Source organism: Equus caballus, chromosome 4 (genome assembly GCF_041296265.1).
Source record: "Equus caballus isolate H_3958 breed thoroughbred chromosome 4, TB-T2T, whole genome shotgun sequence".
Taxonomy (NCBI): domain Eukaryota; kingdom Metazoa; phylum Chordata; class Mammalia; order Perissodactyla; family Equidae; genus Equus; species Equus caballus.
Window position 1 is genome coordinate 110,136,806 of NC_091687.1, and position 13,375 is coordinate 110,150,180.

The 13,375-nt window shown below is 39.9% G+C and overlaps 1 protein-coding gene across 6 annotated transcripts in view; it reads right to left on the bottom strand.

The window, feature by feature from the left end:
• Positions 1 to 708: 708 nt before the first annotated feature.
• The window catches only part of PAXIP1 (PAX interacting protein 1), a 59,737-nt gene continuing 47,070 nt past the window's right edge, over positions 709 to 13,375 (bottom strand). For 3 of the 6 annotated variants that reach the window (XM_023640060.2, XM_023640059.2, XM_070265313.1), the window contains 5 exons: positions 3,513 to 3,613; positions 2,226 to 2,360; positions 2,060 to 2,135; positions 1,909 to 1,969; positions 709 to 1,174 (listed from right to left, as the gene is read on the bottom strand). In XM_023640060.2, coding sequence (XP_023495828.1) covers positions 1,159 to 1,174; positions 1,909 to 1,969; positions 2,060 to 2,135; positions 2,226 to 2,360; positions 3,513 to 3,613 — 389 coding nt within the window. In that variant the 3' untranslated portion in view covers positions 709 to 1,158. Of the gene's footprint in view, positions 1,175 to 1,904; positions 1,970 to 2,059; positions 2,136 to 2,225; positions 2,361 to 3,512; positions 3,614 to 13,375 lie in introns of all 6 variants that reach the window. The other 3 variants (XM_070265314.1, XM_070265311.1, XM_070265312.1) reach the window with 1 other exon arrangement.

Genomic DNA, 13,375 nt, shown 5'->3' on the forward strand with positions numbered 1-13,375 from the left:
ACCCAAGGCCTATGTGAACGCTGAGAGTTCCCACGACGGGGAACGCACTCTGTGTTAATGTTTTCAATACACCTGCTCCACCTAAGCTGTGTTCCAGATATAGTGGTAGAGACTCTGCAATTAAAAAATAAGCTCTCGAGTAGATCACAAATATTTCTGGGAAGACATTTCAGAAATTGTTATGGAAATAAACTCAGTGTTCCAGGAACATACCTGATGAGCACAGTGATGTGGGACCAGATCTGAAGGTCTGTGACAGTACTGATCACAAACATACTAAATACACTGACATTAATACAGCAATTATGTTATTATATTAAATGCATTAGCATATTCGTAGTCATTAATACATCAGTGGTTATTGCCCTGATAAGACAGTGGTCTTCAATTATTCTTTTGTACCTACAACTCAACAGGAAGAGCATTAGAACCAGATCTGGAACAGAGCAGGACGGATACAGGTTTTGTGCTATTAATGCTTCTGACCGGTTGGTGCCGTGTTGTAGTGATTGCTAAATATTTTGAGTACACCTCTGCCCGGGGGTTTATTTATTACATTGATAGAGAATGGCTGCCTTCTAGAAATTATTTCTTTAGGAGAAAATTTACTAGAAAATATTTTGCCTTGAAATTACTTAAAATGTGATCCAGTTTGATGCAAATCATATAAATTACGCAAAATACATGGAATAACAAAGGATCACTCAATTCTAAGTTCAAAAGTACATTTATTTAAAATGTAGGCAAGATATCAATATAAAAGAAAAGAGTATAAGAAATAAAAATAATTAAAGTACAAAACATTTCAAATCTTTAACATCCATAATTTAGAGATAGCAAGGTCTTTATTTACACCATTTTATTTGTAGCTGAAGTTCCGTCACCAGTGTTGTGAAAACATTTAAAAACCTGGCAAATGAATCATAAAACCTAATGTGGGCTCTTAAAGTCATATAATACAAAACATAATTTATGTTTCCTCAGAATAAAATTACACATCTTAATAAGATGCAGTATATTTATTATATTTGTTTTCCTGCTTTAAAACGCTTGTCACCTACGGAAGCAGCTGGAAAACAAGGGCGTGTGAGGGAGCACTGGCCGCTCCGTCCAGCAGCTGGCACTCCGGGACTCCAGTCACACGGCAGTGCAGACACATCAGTTAAATTTATATGTAGGCTTGTTGAGGAAAACTGCATCCAAAGACCCCACAGCGCAACACCATCCAACACGGAGGCCCAGACTGAGTAAGAGTGTGGCAGCATGTTTCCACCCACTGAAAGCAGAAGGTCAGGCTGCACGTCCGAGCCCCAGGCTCCCGCAGCCGAGCACCGACTCTCGCGGTGGGCCTGGCACGAGCGCTGGTCTCAGTTACCAGTGATGCACCACGCAGCCAAAGCTGAGACCCCATCACAGCTGACTCTTCTTTCCGCTCCCACAACCAAGCTGTGCCCCACAGCAGACGCTCCCTAAAGCCCCCACCAGCAGCTGACCCCGACCCGTATCTGCAGGTGCCCCTGCCAACCCCTGCGACTCTGAACCACCCAGCTGGGGCAAAACGAACGAGGCTACCTGCAGACTACAGAAACGAAGAAAGGCCCCTGCGATGACACCCCCAAATCACCCAAATGACTTTTAAAGCAACTCTTCCTTCTGAGAGTAAGAGTAGTACAGAAAAGGCATGACAAATATAAATATGAATGGTAGGAAAAAATCTGGGACGACGTCAAAGTACGTATCGTACAAAAATAAGATGCTTATGGCCTATCTGCACAATCTGGTGGGTCCTTACCATTTGCAGCACTAGCTCTGGCAATAACTTCCTAATATATGGAGATATGGAACACACACTGTTCCGATATTAATGATGAGAGGGTTTCTGCACTAAGCATCTTTCAAAAAGGATATGATTCATAGTCCAGTGTTTGTGTAAGCACTCCAGTTAGAACAAACTCTGCATTATGAACATCTGAAAGGAATGAAAACAACAGCTGTTCAGATAAAGGCAGTGCTGCGCGTGCGCGTACACACTCCAACACAGCAAGAGCAGGAAGCATACCTATGCCTCGGGCGAAATACTCTCGACACAAGTGAAGGTCATTTTCGCAGGATATTAAGATGATTTCTGACAAACTCTAGGGAAAAGAGAACGAGTGCACCGGTTACTGACAGTGAGTCTCCCAGAGACAGTGACGCGCTCAACAGCTTGTTCTACTTCCGTCCACCTTGTTTTGCTTGTGCTCCATAAGCTTCCGGAAAGACGGCTGTTTGGACAGCACTTTTCCTCCTGCACATTCCACAATCGCTTTCATCGTTGACAGACTCGGGCAGATTCCAGGTGTGATGTAAAAATATTTCGCCTAAAAATAAAAGGAAAATGTGTACACTGTGTTTTCAAATTGTTTTTAATTTTTAAAGTACCTAATTTTTCATAAATTCTATCTTAAGATTTTTGACAAAATGTCTAATTTCACAAAGTTATGAAGGCACTAGCCCCCACTAGTTCCCCAACCTAAAGAGGCCTGGAGGAATCGAGGACGGAAATTCAGAAATAATCTAAGCACTTTCCTATGTTAGGGCTGGTCTATGATTACTACAAGTAACTAGAACTTACGCTCCTCACAGACGTGAAGGACTTTGTGATACAAGCAAAAATGATATAAACGTTTTCATAATTTCCATAAAATTCTAAACTAGCATGATATCATCCACATTTATGTGTCAAGCAACAGACTGGCAGAGCGCCTGTGTTCCTTTTCTTTTGTACTCAGAGTAGTAAATGATTTTGATGGCTAAGATCTAGTTTTCTAATACCCTTGCTCCTAAGTGTACCACAAAATACTATTTTGTTTTAAACTGCTCATAGAAAAAAAAAGAAAATCAAACATTTAGAAAAATCGGACTATTTTAGGTAAAATATATCTTAACTCAGCATTGTAAATCATTTCTGATTAAGTTGGCTCCTTAAGAAGTGTAAAAGACAGGTTATTAATTTACTTAGCCATTCTTTGATGCAGAAACAAATTTCCAAACTGTTCTAAGGATCCTACCTAACAAATACTTAAATACGTTAGTCCTGTATTATTTAGATACCCATTCAATTAATATTTTTCCAAGAATGTTCTCCATTCTCCAGCTGAATACATATTTAATAAGAATAGTATTAAGTAATGTAAGATTTGTCAAAAGCAGAAAAATCAACTTAAATGCCTCTTACCAAGTAAGTTATTCGTCAACATACTCTTGGAACACCCAAGTATTTTATAATGTCTATCTCTAACAGATCTATTATTTAACTCTCAATCCATTCTTTTAAATTATAATGAAGAACAGGATTCTGGAGGAACAAGTGGATTTCCCAGGGAAGACTCCAGTAACACATCCAAGAAGAAGCGGGAGGCCAGGGTGAACCAGCTCCTCTGGGTGTGTGCCTCCCCTGAGTCACTGTCACCTTCCACTGTGCAATCTGTGATGCCTACGTGGACTTATCTGACTTTCCCTCCAAGGTGTACCTTAAAGAGTGGAGAAACATGTGCCCTTTTTAAGGACTCTTCCAAACTGAAGGAGAAAAGCACCTCGGCCTCGGCGTCCCGGAGAAGGTAGTTCTGCTCGTCTGGAAAAGACAACAGCACACACTCCGAAAAGGGCAATCCACCCCGAACTCTCCCAGTAGCCAGGGACACGTTATTCACAGCTCACAGTGACCTGTGAAACCTCTGAATACTTAAGTCTCACCTACTGTATTTCACTTACTTTCCCACTGAAAACAGCCAGACCAAGGAAAGACAGGCAGACATTCTTTCTCCTAGATCAGTATTTCTTAACCTTTTGAGGTCATAAACTTTGAAAAAAATGTACTGAGGGGCCGGCTCAGTGGCACAGTGGTTAAGTCTGCACACTCTACTTCACTGGCCCAGGGTTCGCAGGTTTGGATCCCGGGCGTGGCACCATTCCACATGCAAAATAGAGGAAGACTGGCACAGACGTTAGCTCAGGGACAATCTTCCTCACCAAACAAAACACAAAAAACAAAAAAACCAAACTGTACTAAAAGCTATGGACTCTCTTTTATCATGGCACCTCCCCTCCAGACCCCTCAACCATAACTTCACACTCTCCCTGAGCCCACAGATCCAGGTTAAGAACTCCAGTGCTACTTGAAGGTAACATGTGAAACCATAAAACCCCTAGAAGAAAACAAAGGCAGTTCACTCTGTGACACGGGTCTCAGCAGCATCTTTTCAAATACCATGTCTATTCGGGTATGGGAAACAAAAGAAAAAATTAACAAATGGGACTTCATCAGACTAAAGAGCTTCTGCAAAGCAAAGGAAACCAGGAACAAAATGAAAAGACAACCAACTGGGAGAAAATATTTGCAAATCATATATCCAACAAAGGGTTAATCTCCAAAATATACAAAGAACTCATACAACTCAACAACAAAAAAACAAACAACCTGATCAAAAAACGGGCAGAGGATCTGAACAGATTTTTCCAAAGAAGATATACATATGGTCAACAGGCACATGAAAAGATGTGCAACATCACTAATCATTAAGAAAATGCAAATTAAAACTACAATGAGATATCTACTTACATCCATTAGAATGGCTATAATCATCAAGACAAAAAATAACAAATGTTGGAGAGGATGTGGAGAAAAGGGAACCCTCATACTGCTGGTGGGAGTGCAAACTGGTGCAGCCACTATGGAAAACAGTATAGAGATTTCTCAAAAAATTAAAAATAGAAATACCATACAATCCAGCTATCCCACCACTGGGTATTTATCCAAAGAACTTGAAATCAACAATTCAAAGAGACTTATGCACCCCTATGATCGCTGCAGTGTTATTTACAATAGCCAAGACGTGGAAGCAACCCAAGTGCCCAAGGACTGATGAATGGATAAAGAAGATGTGGTATATATACAATGGAATACTACTCAGCCATAAAAAAAGGACAAAATCATCCCATTCGCAACAGCATGGATGGAACTTGAGGGTATTACGTTAAGTGAAATAAGCCAGACAAAGAAAAACACCGCATGATTTCACTCATACGTGGAAGACAGACAAACACATGGACAAAGAGAACAGATCAGTGGTTACCAGAGGGGAAAGGGGTTGGGGGGGTGGGTGAAAGCAGTAAAAGGGCACAGGTATATGGTGATGCATAAAAATCAGACTGCTGGTGGTGAGCATGATGTAGTATATACAGAAACTGACAAATAACATACACCTGAAATTTCACCATGTTATAAACCATCATGACCTCAATAAAAACAAAAAAGAACGGTCTAGTCCTCGAGTATCAAGCTTAGAACTATCCTCACATCCAGCTTGCATACATAACCACCACAGTGAACTGAGGGGCATTAGACTCAATTAGCTGATTATCAATTAGCTAGATTTCATAGATTTACCAAAAACACATTCCTTTTAAGTATATTAAAGTGTACAGCAATTTACAAAAGACAGTTTCAGCAAATTTTGAAGACTTTTGAGAATTTTTAATTGACTGGTTTTCAGAGTTTTCACAGTAACATTTTAAGAAATACCCAATTTGTCAAAAGTTCAAGATCACAAAATCTTAAAATCGTTTAATCTTATGAATATGTCTGATGTTCAGAATAGCATTTCTTCTTCATTTCATAGTAATAACCAAAGAGCACACCCCAGAGGCTCAAATCTGATAAAACATTCATCAAAAGCATGGAACAGGGAAGTGTTTAGAGCAGGGCTGGGAAACGGGCCAACCAGATGACGCGTCCTGTAGGACTTGGGGCCACAAATTGTTTCTGTTGCATATCCTCCTCCTCCTCCTTTGAAAACAATGCTTTAAAAATGTGCAAACCATTCTCGGCTCATGGGCCACAGTCTGCTATGAAACTAGAAATCAACTACAAGAAAAAAGCAGAGAAAGGTGCAAAAATGTGGAGACTAAAAAACACGCTTTTGAACAAACAATGGATCATTGAAGAAATTAAAGAAGAAATCAAATATTATCTAGAGACAAATGAAAATGAGAACACGACATACCAAATCATCTGGGATGCAGCAAAAGCAGTCCTAAGAGGGAAATTCATCGCAATACAGGCTCACCTCACTCAACAAGAAAAGCTCACATAAGCAACCTCAAACGACACCTAACAGAACTAGAAAAAGAAGAACAAACAAAGCCCAGAGTCAGTAGAAGAAGGGAAATAATAAAAATAAGAGCAGAAATAAACAATACTGAAACAAAAAAGACAATAGAAAGGATCAATGAAACAAACAGTTGGTTCTTCGAAAAAATTAACAAAATCGACAAACCTTTAGCCAGACTCACCAAGAAAAGAAGAGAGAAATCGCAAATAAATAAAATTAGGAATGAGAGAGGAGAAATCACAACAGATACCAATGAAATACAAGGGATCATAAGAGAATACTATGAAAAACTATATGCCAACAAATTGAACAACCTGGAAGAAATGGACAACTTCCTAGACTCCTACAATCTCCCCAAAGTGAATCAGGAAGAAATGGAGAATCTGAATAGGCCAATCACAAGTAAGGAAATAGAAACGGTAATCAAAAACCTCCCCAAAAACAAGAGTCCAGGACCAGACGGCTTCTCTGGAGAATTCTACCAAACATTCAAAGAAGACTTAATACCTATTCTCCTCAAACTGTTCCAGAAAATTGAAGAAGATGGAGTACTCCCTAACACATTCTGTGAAGCCAACATCACTCTGATCCCCAAACCTGACAAGGACAACACAAAGAAGGAGAACTACAGGCCGATATCACTGATGAACATAGATGCAAAAATCCTCAACAAAATTCTGGCAAACTGAATACAGCAATACATCAAAAAGATTATACACTATGATCAAGTGGGATTTATACCAGGGACACAGGGATGGTTCAACATCCACAAGTCAATCAACGTGATACACTACATCAACAAAATGAGAAACAAAAACCACATGATCATCTCAATAGATGCAGAGAAAGCATTCGACAAGATCCAACACCCATTTATGATAAAAACCCTCAATAAAATGGGTACAGAAGGAAAGTACCTCAACATAATAAAGGCCATATATGACAAACCCACAGCCAACATCATACTCAACGGACACAAACTGAAACCCATCCCTCTCAGACCAGGAACAAGACAAGGGTGCCCACTTTCACCACTCTTATTCAACATAGTACTGGAGGTGTTGGCCAGAGCAATTCGGCAGGAAAAAGAAATAAAAGGAATGCAAATAGGTAACGAAGAAGTAAAACTCTCGCTGTTTGCAGACGACATGATCTTATATATAGAAAACCCCAAAGAATCCATAGAAAAACTATTAGAAACAATCAACAACTACAGCAAAGTAGCAGGGTATAAAATCAACATACATAAATCAGTAGCATTTCTATATGCTAACAATGAACTAACAGAAAAAGAACTCAAGAACTCAATCCCATTCACAATCGCAACGAAAAGAATAAAATACCTTGGGATAAACTTAACCAAGGAAGTGAAGGATCTATACGATGAAAACTACAAGACTTTCTTGAAAGAAACTGACGACGACATAAAGAGATGGAAAGACATTCCATGCACATGGATTGGAAGAATAAACATAGCTAAAATGTCCATACTACCTAAAGCAATCTACAGATTCAATGCTATCCCAATCAGAATCCCAAGAACATTCTTCACAGAAATTGAACAAAGAATCCTAAAATTCATATGGGGCAACAAAAGACCGCGAATTGCTAAAGCAATCCTGAGCAAGAAAAACAAAGCCGGCGGAATCACAATCCCCGATTTCAAAACATACTACAAAGCTACAGTGATCAAAACAGCATGGTAGTGGTACAAAAACAGGTCCACAGATCAATGGAACAGAATTGAAAGCCCAGAGATAAAACCACACATCTATGGACAGCTAATCTTCAACAAAGGAGCAGAGGGCCTACAATGGAGAAAAGAAAGTCTCTTCAACAAATGGTGCTGGGAAAACTGGACAGCCACATGCAAAAGATTGAAAATTGACCATTCTTTTTCACCACACACCAAAATAAACTCAAAATGGATCAAAGACCTAAAGATTAGGCCTGAAACAATAAGTCTTCTAGAAGAGAATATAGGCAGTACACTCTTCGACATCACTTTCAAAAGAATCTTTTCGGACACTATATCTCCTCAGTTGAGGGAAACAATAGAAAGAATAAACAAATGGGACTTCATCAGACTAAAGAGCTTCTTTAAGGCAAGGGAAAAGAAGATTGAAACAAAAAAACAGCTCACTAATTGGGAAAAAATATTTACAAGCCACTTATCCGACAAAGGGTTAATCTCCATAATATACAAAGAACTCACACGGCTTAACAACAAAAAAACAACCCGATCAAAAAATGGGCAGAGGACATGAACAGACATTTCTCAAAAGAAGATATGAATATGGCCAATAGACACATGAAAAGATGTTCATCATCGCTAATCATCAGGGAAATGCAAATCAAAACTACACTAAGATATCACCTTACACCCATTAGATTGGCAAAAATATCCAAAACCAAGAGCGACAAATGTTGGAGAGGTTGTGGAGAAAAAGGAACCCTCATACACTGTTGGTGGGAATGCAAACTGGTACAGCCACTATGGAAAACAGTATGGAGATTTCTCAAAAAGTTAAAAATAGAAATACCCTATGACCCAGCCATCCCATTACTGGGTATCTATCCTAAGAACCTGAAATCAGAAATCCCAAGAGTCCCTTGCACCCCTATGTTCATCGCAGCATTATTTACAATAGCTAAGACATGGAACCAACCTACATGCCCGGAAACTGATGATTGGATAAAGAAGATATGGTATATATACACAATGGAATACTACTCAGCCATAAAAAAAGACAAAATTGGCCCATTCGCAGCAACGTGGATGGACCTCGAGGGTATTATGTTAAGCGAAATAAGCCAGTCAGAGAAAGACGAACTCTATATGACTCCACTCATAGGTGGAAGTTAATATATTGACAAGGAGATCTGATCGGTGGTTACCAGGGAAAAGGGGGGGTGAGGGGAGGGCACAAAGGGGGAAGTGGTGTACCCACAACATGACTAACAATAATGTACAACTGAAATCTCACAAGGTTGTAATCTACCATAACATTAATAAAAAACAAAAATGTGCAAACCATTCTCGGCTCATGGGCCACAGTCTGCTGACCCTTGAACAAGAGCAATCATACCACTAAAGAAGTACTTAAATTTGATTAAAGATTGCTAGAAATAGAAAATCGATCTACCAGCCAATCAGCAGATAAATAAGGCTGTTATACTGTTTTGGATGGAAGAAAAGAATGTCTAAAAATTGGAGGAATAAAAAAATGACAAATTAAAAAATGAACAAAAAAGTACTATCACACATGAAGTGATATATTTGAAATCTAAGTTTCTAGGGCAAAAACTAAGGCGGCTATGCCTTGTGAAGAAGTGGTGAGGGATTACCAAGAAGTAGCTAATGTTTGTGATAGAGAAAATGACACCAAAGAATAAGAGAGAGTAGCTAAAACATTCCTGGCATAGATGAGAATGACATTTTGTTCTTTAAAAGGAGGCACAAAGTTACATTAAGTCAGCAGGAGTCTGTAGAAAGAGTCAACCCGAAAATTAAACTTTTCACAGCAGCATAAAGGACATCAGTATTCCAGAAAGTGATTATCTCTAAAATTGGTGTCTCAAACTATATAAACTAAATATAAATTAAAAATCCCAAAAATATCCCCTACCATTTCTTGAACAATCAGCTCTAAAGCTATGAGGTCCACAGAAGGGCGTGAGAACCCCAGCAGAGTGAGCAGGGCATTCCTCCAAGGACGGCCCAGACGGGGAGGCAGAGCCAGGCAGAGAGGATGTGGTGCGTGGGAGGGCAGTGTGGCTAAGACGGGAGACTGGTTATATACGGCAGAACTAATCAAATGAGTAAATATATTTAGGATCCTGGAAGCCAGGTTTCTCACTGCTGGAGAAGGAATTTACAAACACGGGAATGGAGACAAGGAGAATGAACCCTGTGTTTTGGATTGGAATTGGAAAGATACAAGAAATAAACATGGACATAAATATTCACTAAGAGAGCTTAGGAAGTGCAAAACCCCAATAATAATGAGCACCCTAGCACCCAGATCTTGGTTTCTAAACACCATTCCCTACTAAAAGGAACCAGGAATCCCTGGGAAAACGGCTGACTCCAGACCCAGGGCAGAAAAGCAGAAGATGAGCCTAGAACATTCTTGTGCCAAAAGCTCAGGAAGCACTTAAAACTCATGGGACAGGGGCCAGCCCAGTGGTGTAGTGGTTAAGTTCGCACACTGCTTCAGCAGTCCAGGGTTCATGGGTTCAGATCCCAGGCATGGACCTACACACCACTCATCAAGCCATGCTGAGGTGGTGTCCCACATACAAAACCGAGGAAGATAGGCACAGATGTTTGCTCAGGGCCAATCTTCCTCACCAAAACAAACAAACAAAAAACTGATGGGATATGTTGAAAATGACACAGAAGCCAGCTTAAATGGCTCTCACTGGTCAAACTGGGGACAATCTGAGCATCAATAATGATAGTAATGGTAACCCTCTGAATAAAATAAAAAAGGGGTTCCTATGAGGAAATAAATGAATAAATCCATACTTTGGTAAGGAACAGTAATATCTGCATAGTTTTAGTACTTCACCATAAACCACCTACTATCAGCAAAGAAAAGAATAACTGCTCAGCGGAGCAAGCTAGCGAAATCATCTTACTCAAGGAACCATGGTGACAACAGCAGTAACACGACAATCAAAACCGTGCGAGGGGCCGGCCCCGTGGCCAAGTGATTAAGTTCGTGCGCTCCACTTCAGCGGCCCAGTGTTTCATAGGTTCGCATCCTGGGCGTGGGCAGGGCACTGCTCATCAGGCCATGCTGAGGCGGCGTCCCACATGCCACAACTAGAAAGACCCACAACTAAAATATACAACTACGTACTTGGGAGATTTGGGGAGAAAAAGCAGAAAGAAAAAAAAAGAAGATTGGCAACAGCTGCTAGCTCAGGCGCCAATCTTTAGAAAAAATAAAAAAATAAAAAAACCATGCGACACCTGGCAGGATGCACTGAGAGGGCCGAGCACTGACTGACAGTCCTGCCAAAGATGGGATCTGACTCAAACAGGGGCAAACAGCACACACACCCAGACTGAGAAACATTCTATAAAATTACCAACCCGAAATCTTCAAAAGGAACAAGGAAAGGCTGTGGAGCTATTCCTGACTGAAGGAGACTAAACGCAATGTAGGATTCTGAACTAGATCCTTTTCCTATTAACAGACACTATCGGGACAACTGGACAAATCTGAATGGGGTCTGAGGATGATAACGGCCATGGATCCACACTAACTCCTGGCTTTGAGAGCTGTATTCTAGCCATCCAGGAGAAAGTCCTTGTTGTAGGAAACACACATTACGGTGTTGAGGAACAATGGTACATCATTTTGGCAACATACTCTCTTAATGGTTCAAGAAAAAGAAGAAACTTGTACTATACTGTAACTGTTTGGTAAGTTGGTGATTGTTTCCAAAAAAGAAAAGAATGAAAACAAAATTTTTAATTCAAAACCAAATAGGTTTAAAAAAATCCATGAAATACTAAAAGATCGCTTAAAGTGAGATATGACTCAGAAAGCAAAATTTCAGCTCCTAATTGCAGAAATAATAACCTCAGGTCAGTATTCTTCTTGAGAAATTTCAAAAACAATCTGAAAACATAAACTTTTAGCAAAACAAAATGTCTTTAAATATGTACTAAAAACAAAGCAGTAGGGGCCAGCGCCGTGGCAGAGAGGTCAAAGTTCTGTGTGCTCCGCGTTGGCAGTCCAGGTTCATGGGTTTGGATCCTGGGTGTGGACTTGCTCTGCTCATCAGCCGTGCTGTGGAGGCATCCCACATACAAACAGTAGAGGACGGCACGGACGTTGGCTTGGGGCTAATCTTCCTCAAGTGAAAAAAAGAGGAGGACTGGCAATGGATGTTGGCTCGGGGTGAACCTTCCTCACCAAAAAAAATAAAAATAAAAATAAATAAACACATAAATAAATCATTAATGGATATCAACAAACTGGTTCTAAAGTTCGTGTGTAGAGGTAAAAGACTCAGAACAGCCAACTCAATAGTGAAGGAGAACAAAGTTGGAAGACATGCTACTCAACTTCAAGACTACTATAAAGCTCTAGGAATCAAGACAGTGTGGTATTGGTGAGAGAACAGACAAACAGATCAACAGATCAGAGAGCCCAGAAAAAGATCCACATACATATAGTCAACTAACCTTTGACAAAGAAGCAAAGGCAATGCAATGGAGCAAAGACAGCCTTTTTAACAACTGGGTATCCACATGCAAAGAAATGAATCTAGACACAGACCTTACACCTTCACAAAAATTAACTTAAAATGGATCACAGACCTAAATATAAAATGTAAAACTACAGAACTCCTAGAAGCTAACATAGCGGAAAACCTAGACGTCCTTGGCTTTGGTGACGACTGTTAAGACAACACCAAAGGCACGATCCATGAAAGAAATAACTGATAAGCTGGACTGGATTAAGATTGAAAACTTCTGCTCCGTGAAAGACAATGTCAGGAGAAGACGACGACAAGGCACAGACCGGGAGAAAGATTTGCAAAAGACACATCTGCTAAAGGACTGTTATAAAAAATACACAAAGAACGCTTGAAACTCAACAGTAAGAAAACAACCCAACTAAAAAATGGGCAAAAGATCTGAACAGACAAGTCACCAAAGAAGACAGACAGATGGCAAGATGAGAAGATGCTTAACACTGTATGTCATAGGGGAAATGTAAATTAAAACAAACATGAGACACACTACACTACTATTAAAATGGTCAGAATACTGACAACACTGAAGACTGCCAAGGATGGGGAGCAACAGGAACTCTCGTTCACTGCTGGTGGGAACGCAAAATGGTGTGGCCACTTTGGAAGAAAGCTTGACAGTTTCTTACAAAACTAAACATTCTCTTACCATATGAGCCAGAAATCACACTGCTTGATATTCACCCAAAGGACCTGAAAATTTATATCCATACAAAAGCTTACATAACAGACAGTTATCACAGCTTTATTCCTAATCGCCAAAACTTGGAAGCAACCAAATGTCCTTCAGTAGATGAATGGATAAATCAATCGTGGTCCATCTGGACAATGTAATATTATTCAGTGCCAAAAAGAAATGAGCTCTCGAGCTATGAAAAGAGATGAAGGAAATTTAAATACATATTCCTAAGTGAAAGAAGCCAATCAGAAAAGACTACATCCTGTGT